This window comes from Myotis yumanensis, unplaced genomic scaffold, assembly GCF_028538775.1.
Source record: "Myotis yumanensis isolate MYYU_CA2020_CCGP unplaced genomic scaffold, mMyoYum1.0.hap1 SCAF_1, whole genome shotgun sequence".
Classification (NCBI taxonomy): domain Eukaryota; kingdom Metazoa; phylum Chordata; class Mammalia; order Chiroptera; family Vespertilionidae; genus Myotis; species Myotis yumanensis.
The window spans coordinates 176,040,100-176,064,463 of record NW_027223752.1 but is presented as its reverse complement, the minus strand read 5'-3'; the positions used below and the strand labels follow the sequence as shown (position 1 = coordinate 176,064,463).

The following is a 24,364-nucleotide window of genomic DNA, read 5'->3' as shown; positions in this document are numbered from 1 at the left end:
TGGGCGTGTTAAAATGCAGATTACTGGCCCCCACCTAGTTTCTGATTTAGTAGGTGTGAGTGTGCCCCAATAATTTGCATTTCTAAGGAGTTCCAGAGACCACATCTTGGAAAGCCCTGTACTATGCACTGCCTAGTAGATTAATGTATGATATATGTTATTATAGATTTACTAGAGGCCCGGTGCACAAAATTTTTGCACTGGAGGGGGGGGTTCCCCTCAGCCCAGCCTGCACAGTCCAGGATCCCTCTCACAGTCTGAGACACCTCGCTCCTTACCACCCGCCTGCTTGCTGCTCCTTAGTGCTCAGCTCCCTGCTCCTTAGCACTGCAGTGGAGGTGAGAGAAGCTCCCGCCACCGCTGCTGCGCTCGCCAGCCATGAGTCCGGCTTCTGGCTGAGTGGCGTTCCCCTGTGGGAGCACACTGACCACCAGGGGGAAGCTCCTGCATTGAGCGTCTGCCCCCTGGTGGTCAGTGTGCATCATAGTGACCAGTCCTAGTTGTTCCACTGTAACGGTTGCTTAGGCTTTTATTATAGAGATTATAAATCTATGTCAAGGTACTATAAAAACAAAGACTATGTTATTAGAAGAATAGAGGGAAGAAAATTCCACCTCACCATTTTTTGTCGTTGTTGTTCTTTAATAATTACTCTTCCAAAAAAGTGAAATGATTAGCCTTATGGCAAGACTTCTGTGTTACTAGATGCTAAACAATAACAGGCTTCTGATATGAGAAGTAGGGGTGAACACCTACAAGTAATTTGTCCTTATTACAAACACATGCATAGGAAACCTTTGCTACCAGTCCAGAGTTTTCTCGGACTCTCACAATCACATTCAGCAGTACTTATCAATGTATATTTATATCCTTAAATTTTATTTGTCATCTTTTGTTTCAAAAAAAGAAGATCCTGAGTGGCCAGAATGCAGCTAATTTTTTTAGGAATATTCATTTTCCTTTGCTTTGCTGATTCCATTTCAGCACTAGCAGAGCAGAATACCCTAGGAGAAAAGTCTCCTGAAGGAGGAAATGTCAAAGGCAATTAGATCAAATGCAGCATCTTCATCATAAACAATAAGGTGGGATCTGGGAAACACAGTAACACGGGGGCTGGTGCTGAGAGGAAGAAGAGATGTCTGTGTTGATGGAGAGGCTGTAGGGAGCAGTGGCGGTCCTGGTGTCTGGTCTCTGCCTGCAGAAGCAGTGGTGCTGGGGACGATGGTTTAGGCCCTGACTCAGCATCAGGTGGTTGCACCAAGACTTTGTGAGTAAAGGGTCCTCCTGAAATGGCATGTGGGTGGGAGATTTGATAAGCTCTCCTTCAAATTACTCATTATAGTCACTTGTTTTTATTTAATTGTCTTAAGTGGGCACTTGAAGCTGTGAAAGACTGGTGTTGAAATGAACAGAAGCCCTGGCCTAATTAAATGGGATCCAATAATTTGGCTCTTACAAAATAAAAGTTGATATCACTTTTGAAATAGGCATAAATTTCTTTAAATATGGGAATTATTCATATATATTACATATTTATTTCATAAAAATGTATCAGACATAAGATTCTACTATGAAATATGGTAAATACATGTATTTTAAGGCAAACTATAGAATTTCCAAAGTTAAAATTTCCCTTATTTTTTTTTTTACTCAATTAAAAAATATATTCTGATCAGTTTACAGATTTTTTAAAAAAATTGCTATTGGTTATTTTAGATATGCCCGTTACAAATTAAACTCCATAGGTAACAGGTATTTAACGAGTGAAACATCTCCAAACACAGGTAGATCCAGTATATGATGGTTTCTAAAATGCAAAGGACAGAATTTTTCTCCTGACACCTATATTATGCCATACCAACATAAACCAATACTGAGCTATATTCCTTGCCAGGGAGTAAATCTACCATTCCTTGAAATGTTCAGCTCCTATTTTGGAATTTCCGGTTAGCACTGTATTGAAAGGATTTTAGAAATAGTCTTTTTATTTCTGATTGAACAAAAGTAATCTGGATATAAAAACTCTGTCTTAACTTCCTTTATTACCAAAACATTTATTGCATTTCCTATTAAAATTCTTATTGTGATTATGAACCATCTTCTGGCTTCATGAGCACGGTCCTGTCATTTTAAGCAGTGACAGTCCAGCTAATTATCAAAGAGGAGACAAGTAGTGGCAGAATGCTATTGGGAGACCACTGGTGACTCTTCCTTGCCTCTCAGGGTGGAGCAGACTTCCCTGGAGAGTTCTCCGTTCCACTTGCCTGAGCAGCTGGAGGGACCATGCAGGTCAAAATCTGCTGCCCTAGGGAACTGCAGGCCCGTTTCTCTCCTGATAGGCATCTGGACGTGTTCGCTTTCCAAGACTCTGGCAGTGACTTGAATGTTTACATTGTTAATGCTCTGAGCACGGGTAATGGCAGATTAAAACATGACCAGCACGAGGGACAGAAACAAAGGTTTATTGATAAGGATCACCTATTCATGACAGAAGACAGGGAGGCAGAGATGAGGCTGCAGGGGATAGAGTTATTGGGGCAAAGAAAAGGAAAATGGGAAGGTAATGCTAGCCTTAGAAAAGTGCTGGATGGCAAGGAAAGAATCCCTTCGGTCCTTCCGGGTCTCATTGCTCTCATAAATCAGACATTTGATAAGATGAGCAATAGATACAGAGTTCTTACAGGTCAGAGTGTATTCTGCATTTACATGGGAAATAAAAGGCAGTGAGGCTGAGAGTTTTAGTAAAATTATTTCCCTTGAATGAGAAAGTATTCTGTATTCATATACTGATAAGCATACTTTATGCTTATGTAGTTAGCTCCTCTAGTTTTAATTGTATCCAGCATTCTTCTCTTTGGTTTTCTTCAAATTTCAGGCCTTTTGTTTTTGTTATCCTTAAAATTGGAAATGCATTTTAAGCCAAGTTTCAAGAGATTGTATTTGCACATATATGTGCCATGGCATTTGCACACCTGCACATGTAAACATTGTGAATCGGACTCTTACTGGCAGAGGTATTATGCTCACCTTGTGTTTATTGTTAACTTTGCCTAGAACCTAAGGGAGGTGGGGGGTAGAGAAAAATTTTACGGAGACAGATCATCGTGCAAAGTCTTAGCCTACTTAGTTCTAAGAGCCCACAAATTATTTTCAAGATTTCCTAAGTAACACTTTTCAATTAATACATGTCTAATTATATCTGATTCCTGTTAATATTAAAGCCTTAAAGGCCTTTGGGAAATGTACGGTAGTGAGTCAAGTTTCTGAACTCTTTTTTTCTGGACCATTGACAATTTTTCTGAATTTGTTAATGTAAAACTGCTTATTTTATTTATTTATTTTTAAAACTAGAGGCCTGGTGCACAAAATTTGTGCGTGGGGGTTTGGGGGTCCCCTCAGCCCAGCCTGCACCCTCTCCAATCCGGGACCACTCAGGGGATGTTCAACTTCGAGTTTAGGCCCGATCCCGGGGATCGGGCCTAAACCAGCAGTCAGACATCCCTCTCACAATCCGGGACTACTGGCTCCTAACTGCTCACCTGCCTGCCTGCCTGATTGCCACTAACTGCCCCCCTCCCCCCCGCCAGCCTGGTCACTCCTAACCACCTCTGCCTGCTGGCCTGATCACCCCTAACTGCCCCCCGCTGCCGGCCTGGTTGCTCCCAACTTCCCCCCTGCTGGTCTGGTCACCCCATGCAGCCTGCTGTTCAGCCGTTTGGTCATCCCTCACTAACCCCCCTGCCAGCCTGGTTGCCCCACACAGCCTGCTGTTCAGTTGTTTGGTTGTCCCTCACTAACTCCCCTCCTGGTCTTGTCGCCCCACACAGCCTGCCAGCCTGCTGTTCAGTCATTACTGTTACTGTGACGGCGTCTCAACAATTTGCATGTTTCTCTATTATTAGTATAGATATGTATATTTTATTGATTTCAGAGAGAAAGGGAGAGGAGGAGGAGAGAGAGAGAAACATCAGCAATGAGAGAGAATCATTGATTGACTTCCTCCTGCATGCCCCACGCTGGGGATCAAGCCTACAACCCAGGCATATGCCCTGACCGGGAATCAAACTGTGACTTCCTGGTTCATAGGTTGACGCTCGACCACTGAGCCACACCGGCTGAGCATAAACTGCTTCTTTTAATGGTGTCTCATTTAGTCTTTTCAGATGCAGACTATTTCCAGTAATGTTTGGCCAGTAGTATAGCTCATAACTAATTGTTAAACATATATTTTAGACTAATGAGTATATCGTAATGTTAACCATTATAATATTAGGGAAAGAAATTAATAGAAAGATATGTGGATTTTAATTTATTATAAATACTCTAAACTCTCTGAAATATTTCAGAGTAAGCTTGATTTTCAACTTACGTGTTCATGTTCATTTCCTGATTTTGGTAATTAGATTACCAGTTGGTGAGACAATGTCCTTGTTCCCAGGAAGGGCACTCAGAAGTGTTTATGGGTAGGTATGTTATGTCTGTCACTTCAAATGACTCTCCAATTATAAACACATGCAAATAAATAAATAAACATGAATGCAAGTATATCCAGCGATGCATCACTTAATGATGGGGATACATTCTGAGAAATGAGTCATTAGGTGATTTCATCATTGTGGGAACATCATAGAGTGCACTTACACACACCTACATGGTATAGCCTCCTGCACACCTAGGCTCCATGGTATAGTCTATTGTTCCTAGGCTACAAACCTGTATAGCGTGTTACGCTACTGAATACAAAGACTATTGTAATTTGTTACACCACACTGTTAGGACACCTACAGTGACACTAGATGATAGGAATTTAAGTTTCATTATACTATGATAAGATTATATAATCTGTCATGTATGAAGTCATTGATTGAAATGTCATTATGCAGCACACAACTGTGCATATAGAGATAGGCACAAACACACACACTAAGGGAACAAGAGAATTATAAAGTAAATATGGTAAACATTTTTTAGATTGGAAATCTCTGTAAAGGGCATATTGGAATTCTTTATCCTTACAGGTTTTCTGTAAGACATTATTTCAAAGTGATTAAAATATGTTCCTATTGATGGGGAAATAGAAACTGTGGCAGTCTTTTCTTTAGGAAATTTTGACAATGTGTATAAAAGGACAAAATATATATCTTTTGAACTAATAATTTTGGTAAACTAATAATTGTGGCAAAATACATAACATAAAACTTAATCATCTTAACCACTTTAAGTGCACAGCTGTGTATTCAGTACCTTCATAATGTTGTACAACCATCACCACCACCCATCTCCATAGTTCTTTTCATTTTGTAAAACTGAAATTCTACATCCATTTAACCTTAACTCTCCCAATTCCACCATTCCGCAGCCCACCATTCTACTTTTCCTCTTTATAAATTTGACTACCCTATGCACCTCATATAGTGGAATCATGCATTATTTATCTTCCTGACAGGGTTATTTCACTTAGCATAATGTCCTCAAGACTCGTCCATCTTGTAGCTCATGTCACAATTTCCTTCCTTTTTAAGGCTAAATAATGTTCCAGGTATTTATAAGCCACATTTTTTCTTATATATTCATCTGTTAGGGGACACTCTGATTTCTTCCATGTTTTAGCTATTATGAACAATGCTCCTATATACTTGGGTGCATATAATAACTTTTAGTGAAATATTTTGTTCATGAACTTTTTTTGTTCATTGAAATGATACTGCAAAGGCATAAAATAAAATGTTGGTGGTAATTTTCCTAAGCAGTGAGGTGATGGCAATTTAATTTATTTTTGTTTAGTTTGTGGTAATTTTTTTTTTTTCATGGAACATATACTTTTCATTGAGAAAAATACGTTGCATTGGGTGGTATACGTTCCCCAGCCTAAGTGTTTAGGTAGCCATACAGTTAAAGGTATACAGCACAGTTGGAAAATTTCTTCTCTGTAGTAACCAAAGTCATAAATTACAAAACTACCATTTAAAATTCAATAACAGTAACCACACTCTCAAGGATATATGATGCCCTTAATAAGAATGGTGCTAATATTATTACTAAGTAAGTGTACCTGATTGTAGGCCAATTTTCTCAAAATATGTACCCGAGATTACCTGCATATAAATCACTTAAAATTATAGTAAAATATAAAAAAAATACTTTGAATTAAAATCTCTGGCATTGAAGTCAGTTAATGTGCATTTGTCTAAAGTTGTCCAAGTTATTCTTATTTCTGTGATGTTTGAGAAATCACACTGTACATAAATCTAATTTGTTAGGAACCTGAGATAAAACAACATGAATAATCTATATATATAAAAACCCAGCGACCAGAACGGCAAATGATCAGAACGACCAGTGGCTATGACACGCACCGCGGCAGCCAACCAGCCTGATCCAGGCCCCAATCGCCACCCCCCCCCCCCCCCCCCCCGGCTGGCCCAGCCCCCAAGACCCCGATCAGGGCAGGGTAGGCTGGCCAGACCCCACCCATGCACGAATTCGTGCACTGGGCCTCTAGTATTTAATAATTTTCTCTTTAAAAGGATCACACAGTAATTCTTTGAGTAGACCATACCCATTCTTTTAATGAAAAATTCATGTATGTATTTTTGAAGGGCATCTTTATTTAAAGTGAGGTGCATGCACATATACTGTACTTGGGAACATTTGAGGAATTCTATTCCTTTGTGTCCATCAGAAGATGACTATGTTTTATATGCAATGAATATAGATTTTTGAAAATACAAATTCATGATACAAACCACATGAGGAAAGCCTGTAAACCCATCAGCTGGATCTGAAATAAAGATGAACTACCTAATTATATTCTAGGGGCATTGATCAATTTATTTCATTTGTTTATATTCTGTACTTATGTCTTACTAGAAGCCCGGTGTATGAATTTGTGCACAGGTGGGGTCCTTAGGCCTGGCTGGCAGTCAGGACTGATCAGGGCCAGGCTGATTGGGGCTGGGCTGATTGAGGCCTGTCGACCGAGGGAAGGGACAGAGGAGGTTGGCTGCTGGCCCCAAGCAGGGAGCTGACTCTTGCCCCGCCTGGGAAAGGGGCCATGTCCGCCCTACCTACCCCCAGTTCCCTGCCCCAGCCCAGAGCCCAAAGGCCCTGGTGGGGTCAGGAGAGGAGGCGACGGTTGCTGGGCCGGGCACAGAAGGAACGGACACTGAAGGCCGCTGGAGGTGCCCTGCCACCACACGGTTCCCCTCTCCCCCCTGCTCCTTCCCTTGCCACTGTGCCACCACTGCGGTGGGTGGGTGGCCCCCAGGGAAGTGAGAGGATGGGAGCGAGACAAACCCTTGTGTTGAGGGCTGACTTTCAATAGATCGCAGCAAGGGAGCTGTTCTGCCACATATGAAACCCCGACCCAGAAGCAGATTGTCTACAAATGGTTTAGCACCAGGGGCCAATGGGGGCCGGCTAGCTCGTGGGAGGGGCCGTGGGAGGTTGGCTGTGGTAGTGCAATGACCACCAGGTGGCAGCTCCTGCGTTGAGCATCTATCCCTGGTGGTCAGTTTGCATCATAGCAAATGGTTGACCAGTCATTCTGGTTGTTCGGTCGTAATGGTCGCTTAGGCTTTTATATATATACTAGAGGCCTGGTGCATGAAATTTGTGCATGGGGGAGGGGGGTCCTTCAGCCCGGCCAGCATCCTCTCCAATCCAGGACCCCTCGGGGGATGTCCAAATGCTGGTTTAGGCCTGATCCTGCAGGAATTGCCTCTGCCTCAGCCTCAGCCCCCGCCACCGTGGCTTTGTCCAGAAGGATGTCCGGAAGATGTCAAGTCTAATTAGCATAAACTGGCAGTTGGACATCCCTCTCACAATCCGGGACTGCTGGCTCCTAACCACTCACCTGCCTGCCTGCCTGATTGCCTCTAACCTCTCCGCCTGCCTGCCTGATCTCCCCTAACCACCTCTGCCTGCCAGCCTGATTGCTCCTAACTGCCTTTGCCTTGGTCCCCGCCACCATGGCTTTGTGAAGAAGGATGTCCGGAAGATGTCCAGTCTAATTAGCATATTACCCTTTTATTAGGATAGATAGACTATAGGCCCAGTTGCACGACATTCGTGTACTTGGCGGGGAGGGATTCCCTCAGCCTGGCCTGCACCATTTTGCAGTCCGGGAGCTCTTGGAGGATGTCTGACTGTCTGCTTAGGCCTGCTCCCTGTGGGGAATGGGCCTAAGCTGCAGCTGGACATCCTTAGTGCTGCCGCAGAAGTGGGCTTCTGAGCTTGCCAGCCGTCAGCCCAGCTTGTGGCTGAGCGGTGCTCCCCCTGTGAGAGTGCACTGACCACCAGGGGGCAGCTTCTGCATTGAGTGCCTGCCCCCTGGTGGTCAGTGTACGTCATAGCAACTGGTTGTTCCACTGTTCAGTCGATTTGCATATTACCCTTTTATTATATAAGATGTCAAGCACATTTCTTCCAGCATGCTCTTGAACTAAGTGCCAGATGAATGATGATTCATGCTAATTGAAATTATTTAATTTGGGATATATATACATGGTGTACCCCCCAAAACATATATACACACTTTGAATAACTATTAATTCCAATGGGATAAATCTGAAAAGAAAGGAACAGCAATTGAGCTACCAGAAAAAAGCGTGTATACATTTTTTGGGACATCCTGTGTGTGTGTATAGAGAGTTGCTTCCTAATTTTTAGGTGAAAATACTCTCTTTATCATGATACTACTTACTCTCTTTTAATTTCAGATTTTGTTGACGGATCTGTACACCACAAAGCCTTACTTATATCTGTGACTGTCTGTAGTTTCCTGTTGGTCCTTATCATTTTATTCTGTTACTTCAGGTAAGTTTCCAACTTGTAGAGATAGAATTTTGAGTTTATCTTTGTCAACCTACTATCCTACCCTTGGCTCTGCCACCCCAGCTTCCTTTAACCTAATTAGATCTTAGATTTCATTGATAATATTGTTACTATTGATGAGTATTTGTCCTAATGAATCTATTAATAGATACTATCTCATTTGTACTTCAGATATCAAAATCACCCAGATAAATTTCACCCCTATGGAAATTAGGGCAGTTAGGGAATTAAGGAACTAGTTGCTACTGAGTTTGATTCTAAGCAGAGAAATTAGCATGTTGAACTTATATTGTTCTAGTAATTACTTATTTACTGAGTTAACAATTTCTCTGGTATTGAAAGACTTTTAAAGATTGTTTTAGATAATCACGTTAAATAAGTTTAGTTACTATATTAAAGTTAACTATGGTGGTTATAAAACTTTTAGTCACCTACAAACTTATTTTGTAGTTGTTGTAATATCAAGGACCTTTAAATTCATGTCTCTTGCCTTTTTTAATACTCATTTATGATACAATTTTGCAAATGGGAGTTGATTCAAATAAATTTATTTCTAACCATTGATAAAATTTTTTTTAAAGCTTATATTTACTTATCTGTATTATTGGTCTATATATTACCTTACATGACAGGTAAGGTTAGCCATAATGTCTTTTGCAAACCAAAAATTTATATCTATATTAATTAGGGGGACCTTAAATAGGGAAAGGCTTTAGGACATGAATATAATGGAACTACACAGAAACATTAACAGACTATAGCCTGTTGGGAAATAATCAAAAGGAATGGAGAAGAGTTGTAGATGGTTAAGACTGAGTAAAAACATGTAGTTTACTTTAAAGAATCAGTTAGGAAAATAATTGTAATTTGTGTTTTGGAAATCATTACTGAGGGAAATAAATACCAAGCATGTAATCTTGCATTGTTTTTGTGTGTAAAGTAAAACCTGCCAGGATTAATGTGTTCTCTGCAGTGTTTTGTCCGTATCATTGCAACTCAGTGTCTAAAATGATGTTCCTCTGTGCATCTTTAGGTATAAAAGACAAGAAGCCCGACCTCGGTACAGCATTGGGTTGGAACAGGATGAAACTTACATTCCTCCAGGCGAATCCCTGAAAGACTTAATTGAGCAGTCTCAGAGCTCAGGAAGTGGGTCAGGCCTCCCTCTGCTGGTAGGAGAAGGGCATATTGAGTTTAAAGGAATGTTTTCTGAGAGGAAATGTCAGTAAATACAGGGTTTCATTTTACTGAAACAGATAGGGCAGGACAAAGAGGACGTTCTGTGCAATCCGTTAGATATCAGATCTCAGATGCGGGGCTTCCTGATAACATTTTGACATATTGGGGGTAAGGTGATTGTTTTTTAATGTCAGTGTATGGTTACAATCCAGACCCTCAGACATTCTGATAAAGAGCAGATTAGAGAACATGAAACATGGGGCCATCTTCCCTCTGTTTTCAGTCAGGATAGTATGACTGCACTTTGGCCTGGCTTTTGAAGGCGAAAGGATTACAACCAGCGGGGATCTGAGTACTTTTACCAGGGAAGAAGGCTGCGTTTCAGCCGGAGGGTTTATGTTTCAGGGTGAAGTCCTGGCTTTTCCATTCAGGAGAGGTTTAATTTTCTGATGCTCCACACTGCCAACCTGGAAGAAAATATATACCGAGTCCAAGGCACTTGCCTTAATGAGAAAAACATTCTGTTCCTTTATGGACCAGGCCAGAAAAAGGTTGTTGGGACTCGGGTTGGAAATAACAATTTTAATGAGAAATATTTTCCTTTATAAACTCTTACGATTGATTTTTTCTAATCTTTGTTGTCTGGGTCTGGCTTTGGATATCTTGTTTACTTTATTCCTTAGGCCATTTTTTATTTAGTACTAAAAGTAACATTAAAAAAAAATCTCAAGGCAAGCATTTATCTTCTAACATTATTTTTGGGTATACAAAAAGCTGTTTATATTTAATGAATACAACTTGAAGAGTTTGGAGATGAATATATACCTGAAACATCACCATAATCTATGCCATACACATACCCATCAGCTCCAAAAGTTTCCTCATGCCCTCTTTGTTTACTAATACTATTTTATGATAACACTTGATATAAGATTTACTCTCTTAGCAAATTTTAGAATACAGTACACTATTGTTAACTGTAGGCACTGAAGATCTATGGGACTTATTCATCTTGCATAACTGATACTCTATGTTGACTAAGCCTCCCCTGAAGGTAATAAACCAGACAGAAAACCATTTGTGAAGTAGTCATTATGACCAAACTGATGCTACCGAGGATGTACATTTTTCTTATGTAAAAATCCTTATCAAATTACTTGATTTTTATTTTGGAATTAATATATATCAAATATAGTTCTTATATTTAAGATAGTACACATTTTTAAAAGACAAGTACAAATATTTAAATCCCTTTTGGTATTAATGAATCAGATACTGATGCTCTTGGACTTGAAAACTATTTGTTTTCTTCCTTCTAACCCATCTTTCTCATTACTATGGTGCTATCTCTCTGAAGTCTTTGACCTTACTATGTTACTTCCCTGGATAAAACATTCTAATGTCCAATAGCATTTATGGGTCTTCTACATTAGCCTGGTCTGCATGGCATACATCATCTTCTACCTCTTCTCTACCTGCTCCCCGAGCCCTAGCATCAGCCTTGAGTAATGGTTTCTCAAACGCAGTAAGTCCTCATTTGACGTCATCAATGGGTTCTGAAATGACATAACAAAACCAATTTTACCTTAGGCTAATTGACATAGACAAGAGTTAAGTCCCTACAGCATCTCTCCAAGATTTTAATGAAACGACATGGAATGAAACAATGATAACTTTATGGGGAGCTCTTCAGACTTCTGGCTCCTGTCCTACCTCACATTTTATCTCTGTGACAACTTAACCAAACTGAGCCAATCTATTAATCCTCTGTCATAACATTTTACTTATAGTGTCAGTATAGCAGATTAAAATACTGTTAAATTGATGTTCATATGTCTATGTCTAGGTGGGCTCTCACTTCTTCAGGGGTGGAGACTATACTTTGTTCACTTTGTATCTCCCCATTTGATTAAAGGGGCTGTTCAATAATTTGTTTTAAAAGCTTTCAACTCCAACTTTTAATGTCCTTGAAAATACTATCTTATTTTTACAATCTAGATACAGAAAAATAGCATTTGGCTTATATAAAAAAATGATTAAGAACAGCCAGATCACCATGGTTTGAATCCTGGCCAGATACTGGCCTTTATAGATTTGATCTCATTTAATCCTTGTAGCAACCCTGTGAGGTAGTTCTCAAACTATATCCCTGCATTACACACCAGGGGAACAGGCCTAGATAGGTCCACTAGATAGTATGTGGAGAAGCCAGGATTCAGACTCAGATGATCTACCTCTGGAATCAGTTTTCTTGTGTTGTTTTTTTTTTGTAATTTTAAAAAATATTTTTATTGGTTTCAGAGAGGAAGGGAGGGGGAGAGAGAAATAGAAACATCAATGATAAGAGATAATCATTGATCGGCTGCCTCCTGCACACCCCCTACTGTGGATCTGCAACCAGGGTATATGCCCTTTGACCAGAATAGAACCCGGGACCTTTCAGTCCCCAGGCCAACACTCTATCCACTGAGCCGAGCTGGCTAGGGCTGGAATGTGTGTTCTTGATGTTTGTGAGAAGTGAACCAAATGTAAGTTAAATAAAACAAAGGAAGGCATTGGATAGGGGCAGGCTGGGAAGAAGATCCTATAAAACTAGTGAAGGAAAATTATCAATATTACAGATTTAAGATCTTGTTTTAAGACAATGCAAAGTGTGCAAAAGTATGTGAGTATCTCACCTTGATACTAATTTGTTATATATTTTAACATAAGGGGAAAATTTATGCCTTTTATATCTTTTTGTCAAATATCTTTATGTATCAATTTTTAAGGAAGGAATATCTTAGGGTAGTTGTAACAATTAAGATAGTTATGCCTGGCCTGCGTGGTTCAGTGATTGAGCGTTGACCTATGAACCAGGAGGTCATAGTTCGAGTGCCAGTCAGGGCACCTGCAGGAGGCAACCGATCAATGATTCTCTCTCATCCTGAAGTTCCTCTATCCCTCTCCCTTCCTCTCTGAAATCAATAAAAATATGTTTTTAAAAAATAGTTTGTGTCTCCCCACTATATATATTCATATATGCATTTGTTGAATACATAGTATATATTCAATAAATGATAACATTATTTTTTATTCATAACCTATTTATCTGACCCTGTAATGGTAAAGAAAGTGAAGTAAATTCTCTAATTGAACATTAAGCCTCTCAAGTGAAGAATCTTTTGTGAAAAATCTTTCTAGCCTTGGCCAGCATGACTCAGTGATTAGAGCATTGGCCCAAAGGATCTGGGGTTGGATTTCCAGTCAAGGGCATGTACCTGGGTTGCAAATTTGATCCAGTTGGGGCTTGTGGGGAAGGCAACTAATTGATGCATTTCTCTCCTATTGATGTTTCCCTCTCCCCCTCTCTCCTTCCTCCCTTCCATTCTCTCTAAAACTCAGTGGAAAAACATATCCTCGAGTGAGGATTAGCAATAACAAAAAGATCTTTTCAGTATGTATTATTAACGCAGCCTTGTTAAGCAAAGTATTCTAAACTGTATATTTGTGTGTAGGGTGTGTGTGTGTGTGTGTGTGTGTGTGTTGCTAATTCAGGGACATGTTAGAGAGTACAGAGCATTATGTACAGCTGTATGTTTTTCAGTGTTTATATTTCTGAAAGAGTGGTAATTCCTTTATCATAAAAGCAGGTGTACCCATTTTACATAAAATAATTCTTTTTCTTTCTTTTTTGGAGTCACAATTATAGTGATTGTATCTTACAGGCATTTTATTTATACAATCAAGCCTTAAAATAGATATCTGAGAATGAAGTATAGAATGAAAGTTTAGGTAGAGAAAGACCAGAAACATTTGCTAAATCAAATAAAAACTTAAATAAACCGGCTAACTCTATTTTAGATGTAGTAATTGTTTCTTCTCTGGAGGGGGAAAAAAGATTAAGCAAATCTGTAGTGCTATGAATATACTAACAGTGTGTTTTGGGATCTAACAGGTCCAAAGGACTATTGCTAAGCAGATTCAGATGGTAAAACAGATTGGAAAGGGTCGCTACGGGGAAGTTTGGATGGGAAAGTGGCGTGGCGAAAAGGTGGCCGTGAAAGTGTTCTTCACCACCGAGGAGGCCAGCTGGTTCCGCGAGACAGAGATTTATCAGACGGTGTTGATGAGGCATGAAAACATTTTGGGTGAGTGTACAGCGCGGTTCAGGTTTTTCTAGCTTTTCTCTATTTTTCTGTTAACATCTGCATATGAACTCATCTTCACCCATTCTGAAATATATAGACATTTTCTTCTTGGCATGAGCCCAGGGACATCGTAAGCTTCCAAGGGGAGACCTCACAGGAGGCATGACTAAGGCACTTTTGTGAATGAGCGATGGGATGGACATGGAGTCCTCTCCAGGAAATGCAAATACAATATGGGCATTTCTTCAGGTTTTTGAGGGTTTTAAAGGAGCAAATTTTTTGTTTAAATGTTGTGGAAAGTTGTAAGAATTTTATCAACAGTGTTTATTATATCCACAGTTGATAGGGATAATTGATTCCTTTTTATTTTCTCAAATTAGAAATGACCTAGTTCAGTGGTCGGCAAACTCATTAGTTAACAGAGCCAAATATCAACAGTACAACGATTGAAATTTCTTTTGAGACCCAAATTTTTTAAACTTAAACTATATAGGTAGGCACATTGTTATTAACTTAATTAGGGTACTCCTAAGCTGGCCTTTGCTATAAACGTCCTCAATCTGATTGAGGTACATTCGCTGAGGTCGACCCCTTCCAACTCTCCCATCCACACTCGTCTTGTATACTGGTTTCGTCTATCTCCTTTCCGAAAACCGACTTCTGCGCATGGGCCACGAAGTTTCAATCGCACTGTCTGTGTGTGCCCGCATGTGGTATTTTGTGGAAGAGCCACACTCAAGGGGCCAAAGAGCCGCATGTGGCTCACGAGCCGCAGTTTGCCGACCACTGACCTAGTTGGATTATTCAACTGCAAAGGGTGTAAGTTGATCTGAAGTGTGTGCTTTGACTGGTGTTCCTGTTTTATAAGCAGTGCCTTGTGTATGACTATAATACCAGGAGCTGTATACTGTTAATTGGAAAGCATTTAAATATCCGCAGCTGATTAAAAAGAGGTCATGTTTTCAGATACAAACTCTTAATTGTTCTCTACCCCTCTTGTTTTGATTGATATTAGTAAGTTCATACTGTGAGGGGCATAGTCAAAAAACTGAATGAAATGCTAAACGAAAGACATCTATGACAAAGCATGGTAGTTGAGAATATGAATTATTCCTGATAATATCCAGAAAACACTTAGCTCCAAATCTTTTTGTCTTCTTTTCTTTTAGGGTTCATTGCCGCCGATATCAAAGGAACAGGGTCCTGGACCCAGTTGTACCTAATCACAGACTATCATGAAAACGGTTCTCTCTATGATTACTTGAAGTCCACCACCCTGGATGTTAAATCGATGCTGAAATTAGCCTATTCTTCCGTCAGTGGCTTATGTCATTTACACACTGAGATCTTTAGTACCCAAGGCAAGCCAGCAATCGCCCATCGAGATCTGAAAAGTAAGAACATCCTGGTGAAGAAAAATGGCACTTGCTGTATAGCCGACCTGGGCCTGGCTGTTAAATTTATTAGGTGAGTAAGCAAGGTGAACAAATGCACTTCTTACGATTCTTTTCTGTCCCTTTCTGTAGATTATACATAGTGTAGGTCAGTGCTTCCAGGACATTTAGTAGAGGAGGAATTTTTATTGCTTTTGGCTTTACTTGGGAGGGAAAAAGAAGAAATACTTTCTTTGCAGCACAAAGTGTTTGGGTCCATGCTACCCATTTCTATGCTCATCATTGTCCTGGCTTCAAAACAGTGTTTGCACATCATTGGGTTCGTAGCTGTCATGAAGCTGTTCAGAAAAGGGGTAGCTAATGTCTCCGATTATGTGGCCAGAAGTCTTGGTAACATTTTAAGTAGGAAAAGGTTTCAGGGAAGATCTACAGATTATGTAGTGATAAAGGCAATGTTTTTTTGTGTGTGTGTGTGTGTGTGTGTTTATCTGATAAAAGAAAGATAACTTGCACAGGTGTTTTGTGAGAAAGAAATGAATAAACTAATAAACAGAACACAGCCGTATTCAGCACTATTATACTATCGCTTAACCAATGACTATAACACCTGACCACATAAATCAGCAAGTGCTATAAAACAGGGGTTTTCAGATCCTGATTGGGGAGTGGTTAGGAGGGTGTGGAGTTGGGGGAGCTGCATGGCTTCTACCGCATGGGGAGGAGGAATGCTCAATGCCTGAAGCTCTATTTTGCTAACCTTCTCTATGCAGAGCAGCCCCTTTTATCTTGCAGATGACTTAGTTACAAGAAATGGTCCCTCTGCTTCGAAAATAAAACAGCCACACAAAGTGAGTTTGCAAAGCACTGGCTTAGAGGGATCATCATATACCCACCTTATAAAGACTAAATTTAGCCCTAACTGGTTCTGACTCAGTGGATAGAGCATCAGCCTGCAAACTGAAGAGTCCCAGGTTTGATTCTGGTCCAGGGCATGTACCTTGGTTGTGGGCACATCCTCAGTAGGGGGTGTGCAGGAGGCAGCTGATTGATGTTTCTCTCTATCCCTTTCCCATCCTCTCTGTAAAAAATCAATAAAATATATATTTTTAAAAATAAAAGACTAAATTTAGGCTTCGTCCTTATTAAATTGTTAGATCCTCTTGTGGACTTTTTTCCAAAGATGACTCTGTAAGATGTAGGAAAGGGCACAAAGGGAAAGCCATGGAGGTGATTAAAAGTTTGGAAAATGAAACTCACGAGAAAGAACTAATGAATTCGTATTTTCACCCAGAAGTGAAGACTGAGCAGGGGTTGAATAATAGGCCCCAGCATAGGAAGGTCTTCACCATTAGAGGAAGGCAAATTGAAGCTCTTGATCTTTAAAACAGCGCAGTAGGAAATGAATGGAACTGTAGAGTTAGGTTAGAAATGTGAACCTCCTGCCAATAAAGATTATTAAATCCCCCCTCTCTTTTGAATTATTTTTTGTTTCCTACAAGCTTTTTCAAGTCTTTTTTACAAAAAAAAATTCCCATCTTGCTTCTCAAATTAACAGCCTCTCTCTTTTCCTCCCTGTTAAATCTCTTGAGAGTTCCCAAGAATAATCTGCTTTCACAATCCAGTAATTCTTCATACCTGGTAATTTGGCTTCTCCATTCTCCACTGAATCTCCTTTATTGAGGGACAGCCTTGGTCTTGGTCACCACATGGCTTTCTGAATGTCCTCTCACTGACCATGGCGCTTAAGCCTTCCTTTCTCCTGTTTTTGTGACGTGCCTTTCTAGTCCAGGTTTGCCTTCTTTCTCTCTCTACACCAGTGGTTCTCAACCTTCCTAATGCCGCAACCCTTTATACAGTTCCTCATGTTGTGGTGGTTCCCCAACCATAAAATTATTTTCGTTGCTACTTCATAACTGTAATTGTGCTACTGTTATGAATCATAATGTAAATATTTGATATGCAGGATGTATTTTCATTGTTACAAATTGAACATAATTAAAGCATAGTGATTAATCACAAAAACAATATGTAATTATATATGTGTTTTCTGATGGTCTTAGGCAACCCCTGTGAAAGGGTCATTCGACCCCCAAAGGGGTCCCGACCACAGGTTGGCGACCCACAGGTTGAGAACCGCTGCTCTAGGGTCTGCTTTCTGGCTACTGCTTAAAGGTGTTCCCACAACTAGTTTTCCTGCCATATCTGCTTTTTCTTCCTAGTTTCCAGTTTGGGTTGATCCATTCTAAAATGTGATGTGTGGGCCAGCTGGCGTGGCTCAGTGGTTTAGCGTTGACCTATGAACCAGGAGGTTATGGCTTGATTCCTCGTCAGGGCACATGCCTCGGTTGTGGGGAGTGAAGGAGGCAGCCAATCAATGATTCTCTCTCCTCATTGATATTTATACCTCTCTCTCTCCCTCTCCTTTCCTTTCTGAAATCAGTAAAAAATATATATATTTTAAAAAATAAAACATGAGGTGCAGGACATTTCCTTTGTCTGGAAGTTTTTGGTTTGTGCAGCTGAATAAATCCTGTCGCATGATCTTCCCACTTGAGCTGGGCCAGTTGGGTCCTCTCTACCATGTTTCTAGGCTCTGGAGGAAAGCATTTTGTAGTTGCTTCCAATTTCTAATTTTTTTTTTCTATGTGCAGCTGCCAGATTTATTTTCTTGAAGCATAATTTTGAACATTATCATAATTTCATCATTTCTTATGGCTTTGGGTTAAAATTGAGCTTTTATTCTGAACACTTTTTACTTTCTCACATCTTCAGGTGTTTTTAACATGCGTTTGTCTTTACCTGAATACCCAACATCCCCTCTTCTACTTTAGATAACTATTGTTATTCTCTTACAAATCTGACTTTAAGTTCGTCTTTCTTACATACTCCCATGTGACCCTGTCTGTGCACACTCTCATGACATTTCTCACATTGTCGTACAGTAATCACTGACCACTTATCTGTCGTTCACATTGGAGACTGAACACCATGAAGGTAAAAATCATAGTTTTCTGAAATTTGCATCACCAGTGCCTTTCCTTGGTGCCCATTACTTAAGCGTTGCTTCGAAATTTTGTAAAATAGATAATTGAATGATTTCGTAGGGACGACAGGATGAAGGGGGGAAAGACCTTTTCTTTTAGGTCCAGAGATCTTACACGCTCTGGATTCCATCCACCTTACTAGTTTTGTACCTACAAAGTTTCCAACTTGTATGCTCTCTTTAGCAAACCTGAAATACTTGCATTTTTTCCTTATATTTTTCCTCCTGCCTTGTTTTTTATTGCATGAGCTATAGATTGGACTGCCCATCCTTCTCCATTTACCTTAATCCAATCTCAGAGTTAGTTGCCTTTAAGTCACTGTATTCATCCCCCAGCTAGGAATAGTGACGTCATCTTTTCTACTCTAATTCCTGGCCCTTGACTTCTCATATTATAATTATTTTAGCACATGCCTCATCTTTTTTACTAGTCATTGGGCATCTTGAGAGCAAGATCCATGTACAAATTAATTAATGTATTTCCCATTCAACATGACATAGTGAGTTACCCATTATAGGTATTCCAACATCATTTTGAAATAATAAATATTGGCCATATAAAACTAATTGAGAACTCATCTTCTATATAGACCTTAAAACAAACAAGGAAAATAGGTATCTATCATATTTATGGAACTTAGTTCTGCTGAGTCTAGGGAAATAAACTGAATAACCTCTAAAATTTCATGCAAACCCTGAATCTAAGAAGTGGAGAGGAGCCCAGCCTGCATGGCTCAGTGGTTGAGCATCAACCTATGAACCAGGAAGTCACGGTTCAATTCCTGGTCAGGGCATTTGCCCAGGTTGTGGGATGTATCCCCAGTGTGGGGCTTGCAGAAGGCAGCCAATCTATGATTCTCTCTTATCATTGATGTTTCTATCTCTCTCTCCCTCTTCCTTCCTCTCTGAAATCAATAAAAATATGTGTTTTTTTTAAAAAAGAAGCTGCAAAACTTATTTTTTTTAAAAAAAGTGGAGAGGAATATTTTAAGGGCTAATTCAGCAATGTGTTTGGCATAAATAGACTAGTTCATCAAGAAAGGAAATATTTGAGGATGCCTGTTCAGATGTGCAACTGCGATGGCTGTGGGAAGCACAGATCTCATATGGCTGAAGAATCACTGTGGGACCATTTACCATTCTGGACCTCAGTCTTCTCTTCTATTAAGCATAGTTTGCATTTGATAATTTCAGATGCCCTTTCACTTTTATGTTCTACTAGTGGCCCGGTGCATGAAATTCGTGCACATTAAAAGGGACTTAATTAGAGGAAATATTTTAATATTGCTATTTGCCCTTTCTCTATAATAGAAGTGTCAAAGATGAAAGAAAATTAGTAAAATGTATATGAAAATCTCCCTCCTGTCAGAGTCTGGGGCATGCTGCGGGACCCAGAGTCAAGTCCCTGCCCACCCTCATGCTCCTCGAAATCACACGAGACCCAGATCCAGCCAGTCCCGCCCCCACCAAGCCCCGCAGGGCAGGGGAGGGGACACAGCCTCAGGTCCCCCATCAAGCCCTGCCGGGCAAGGGCCGCAACCTCAGGTCCCCCGGCCCCGGCACTAGGGTGGGTGGTGTGGCCTCAGGTCCCCCGGCCCTGGTGCCTGGGTGTGGGGGGCATGGCATCAGGTCCCCCAGCCCCAGCGCCTGGGCGGAGGGTGCGGCCTCAGGTCCTCCGGCACGAGGGCACAAGGGTGTGATGACCATTTGCATATTAGCTCTTTATTATATAGGATGTTTGAAAGGAACTTTGATCTTATCAATTTTTGAGCCTCACTTTTAAACCATGCTTTACATATTCCTTTGGTTCCCACTCTTTTCCTGACTTGCCTAATTTAGGGGTGCATGTCCATGGGTATGCGCACACACAGATATTTAGAGCTTTTTATTACAATTGGGGTCAAAGCTAACCCAGGTTTGAGTTCTTAGACGTCATATGTGACCTTCCTGTGAGAACTTAACACTTTACACTACATGGTAAGTGTTCTCTCAGGCTTTTAAGTCATTTCTGGGAGGTTCCAAGAGAAATTAAGAGCAAACTGTGCTTTAGAGATTTCCTGCACATATAATTTTTTTAAAATCCTGAATTGGTTTCTTCATACACTGTCCTGAAAGTGATGTAAGTGCTGTTGCACTTCCTGGCCAGCACAGATTTAATCCAGGTGATGCCGTGGCAGACATTACCATTGCCCAAATCTCTCTTGGGAGGAGAAAACAGGACCCGTGAAATCCCTGGGAGGAACTTAACAAAGCTTTTTATTGTGTATCTGGAGGATCAAGGAACCCTTCTGGTACTACAGTGTCAGAATAATGTATATTTTTAGGGGGGAAATAAATCCTGGCTTGGGGCCTCTCGGGTATTATATTTTAAATAGAAAACCTACAATGAAAACTGGGCTGTAACACGTGTCTCCCAATTGGTGATTGTTAGCTTGTCCGAGTGCAAAGGAGACAGAGTTGCCCAGCCCAGAGGGCACTAAATTTCCTCAGAGTCTTTCTGATGTCGCTATTTTTAGCACTGTGTCTGGTTTGTGTACTTGGTGGTTTTTGAAAAAAAGGGACATGGCTCAATGACTTGCCAAAGTCACAAAACTAAGCTAATTAGGGGCTGAGTCAGCTCTCCCAGTCAAGGTTTCTGCAGCCACATCCACCTCCTATTGAAGAGTTTTCAATATTAGCTCTTAGTTCTGAAGTTCTGTGTTTAAGAAACCCTGAGATTGCTCAGGATTTAATCATGAAAGCCATACATGCTGTTAAAAAGTGAGGCTGAAACTCTCCTCTTTAGTTAGCATCTGACTGGGCAGAGCTCAGGGCAGCGAATCAGTCCCACAGCTGTTTGCAAGATGACCAGAAACACTATGGGCATCCACAGCCCTTCTTCTGGAGGCTCCTGAGGATCATTCATGCCCTGGGAGGTCACTTTAGTCTCCCTCAAAGGTGATTTAATATTATCTGGTATATGTGGTTAATTTCAAACCCCACTTGTAAGCCACAAGCAAACCCATGGCCTCCCTCACATGTCTTTTGCCCCCAATCTTTATTTATTTATTTATTTATTTATTTATTTATTTATTTATTTCAGAGATAAAGGGAGAGGGAGAGAGAGATAGAAACATCAATGATGAGAGAGAATCATTGATTGGCTGCCTCTTGCACACTCCGAACTGGGGATCAAGCCCGCAACCTGGGCATGTGCCCTGACATTGAACTGTGACTTCCATGGCTCAACCACTGAGCCACGTCATCCAGGCTTATATTTTTTCAAGCGTTTAGATTATTAAAGTGCACATGTTTGTTTCTGCTCTTTCTCTATTACCTTTTTACCTCCCTTCTTCCTCTCCCACCTTTCCTCTCTGTTTTAGGCATCAGCAACATCTACCAAAAGACCCTGCATGTGTGCAAAGGCTCAGTGAGATAGAGCAGCCTCGTTGCAGCCAACAGGGGTGTTCCTAACTGGCTCCCTGGGCCATAATGGGTTCTGCATGTGACTTTCACAAGCCTGTCAGTCTCCCCGCACTTGCTGGTCCAGGGGGGATGTGCACTGTGCTGGACCAAGCAGGGGCTTTTCCCTTTGCATAACCCTTCTTGGAAGAATTCCTGCTATCTTATATAATAAAAGGGTAATATGCAAATTGACCAAATGGTGGAACTATAGGAATGCCCCTGGCCCCCCACCCCAGCCAGCTCGTCCCTGCTGACCCCTATCGGGTGGGTCTGCTAGACCCCACCAGTGCATGAATTTGTGCACTGGGCCTCTAGTGGATATATAATTAGGAGAGGCTTAATTACCATGAAAAATATTTAATACAAAGCAAGGTGAAGACAGTTACTAGGTTTTTTAAGATCTCCTTTATTTCCGGACACCAATATAAAAATGTTTTGCCTGTCCTTCATCCAGTGTATGACACTGACGTTAAAAGGCGTTCCCTGCTCCACTGAGTCCTGTGGGGAGCTCAGATTCATTTTTCAGACCTCTCAGGATCCTATCTGGAGGCTCCACTTTCAGCCTATCAGATTCAGCAGGAGTTCTGTGATTGCCTCCCTCAGTTACTCTAATCCTGTGGTGCACACACACCACTCTAGGAACCAGGCCAAACCAAGGAGGACACTGCAGGCAGCCTGCCTAGATGTAGGCAGTAAAGCGGCTCCCTGTCTGTAGACATTAAAACCAATAATGCCTGGCTCAGTTGGTTACAGTCATACCATTCACTGGAAGGGTGCGTATTCGATTCCCAGTCAGGGCCTGTGTGTCTCTTTCACATTAATGTTTCTCTCTTTCCCTCCCTCCCTCTCTTAAAAAATTCAATAAAAAAACAAAACTAAACTAAACTAAAACCAGTAACAATGATCACCTTGTGCCCAGGTTCTAAACAGTGTCAGTGATGACATACATTTCCCAGCAGGTGCATTGCTTCCACCTTCCCCTCCTCAGTAAGCCCCTACCTGGCACGTGCAGAGAAGAAGAGGAACATCTTAGTCTTACTTCATTTCCGCCCTTCCCTCCTCTCCTCTCCGTTTTCCTTTGTCTCACAGCATCAGAGTCTTTGCTCCCTTCCCGGGGCCTGAAGCAGTTGCCTTGGGAGCTCTCACTTGTGTGTCCTCCTGGGTGAGAGGTGCCATTCAGAGTGTGCACACCCTTAGGAGGCCTCTTGGTCTTCAGTGTAGACCTCTTACTCTCTGTGCTGCCTGCTGCTTCTTCATTTTCTAATTAACATACCACTGTCATCCAGGGGACTTTGGTCAGGAATATAGCTGTTTTCATGCCTCTTTATGCAATCCCAGCTGAGGGCACTCTGCATTTTAAGATTCATATACAGATAAACATCATCCTCATTCTCACCTAGTACAGTAAGGAACTCCATGTCATTCACAGTTCTTTGCCATATCAGCCCTCTCCCTCCCATGTATGTTGTACCTTTTCTACATGATGTAGCTACTGGTTCTTTTCTTCCCCAAATACCATCAGCTCAAGGTACATGTTTTGTAGGGTATTGTGTAAAATTTAGTGAAAACATTCATGCTACCAGAATATTTTCCTGATTTTTTTCTTACAGGGGTTAACATCTTCTTATAACCCAGGGCAGAGGGGAGGACCCCTCTTCTCCCTAGCTGACTTGCTCGTTGCCTCCAACCTCCCAAGTTACTGTTTATTTATTTCTCAGAAAACTTTAGGTGTTTTTATTTTATCCTGTCCCAGCTCTACTTTCCCTAAAGTTCATAAAGAAAAACACCCATTAGAGTGAAAAGTGTGATTTCAAAACAAAGGAAGTTTTTTCTTTGAGAGCAATCTACTTGACATCCCTTAATTTATTTTATTTTGTTTAAGTTATAATTTTATTCTCTTCCAATTCTACTTAAGTCTGTATCACACCAGTACTCACATGAACAGGGACAAAGGCTATGGTGGATCTGATGGTGGCATCCTATATAATAAAACCCTAATATGTAAATAGACCGAACAGCGGAACAACTGGACACTATGATGCGCATTGACCACCAGGAGGCAGATGCTTAACGCAGGAGCTGCCTCCTGGTGGTTAGTGTGCTCCCACAAGGGGAGTGCCACTCAGCCAGAAGCTGGGCTCATGGCTGGCGAGTGCAGCAGCGGTGGCAGGAGCCTCTCCCACCTCTGCTGCAGGCGGGCAGTAAGGAGCGAGGGGTCCTGGACTGCGAGAGCCCCAGACTGCAAGAGGGACATCTGACTGCTGGCTTAGGCCCAATCCCTGGCAGGTGGACATCCCCTGGAGGGTCCTGGATTGTGAGAGGGCACAGGCCGGGCTGAG

General features: G+C 41.2%; 1 protein-coding gene across 10 annotated transcripts in view; it reads left to right on the top strand.

The window, feature by feature from the left end:
- BMPR1B (bone morphogenetic protein receptor type 1B) overlaps nt 1-24,364 on the top strand; it is a 373,138-nt gene that overhangs the window by 331,525 nt on the left and 17,249 nt on the right. For all 10 annotated transcript variants that reach the window (XM_070392526.1, XM_070392498.1, XM_070392490.1 and 7 more), the window contains 4 exons: nt 8,721-8,817; nt 9,869-10,007; nt 13,952-14,144; nt 15,314-15,611. In XM_070392526.1, coding sequence (XP_070248627.1) covers nt 8,721-8,817; nt 9,869-10,007; nt 13,952-14,144; nt 15,314-15,611 — 727 coding nt within the window. The remainder of the gene's footprint in view (nt 1-8,720; nt 8,818-9,868; nt 10,008-13,951; nt 14,145-15,313; nt 15,612-24,364) is intronic.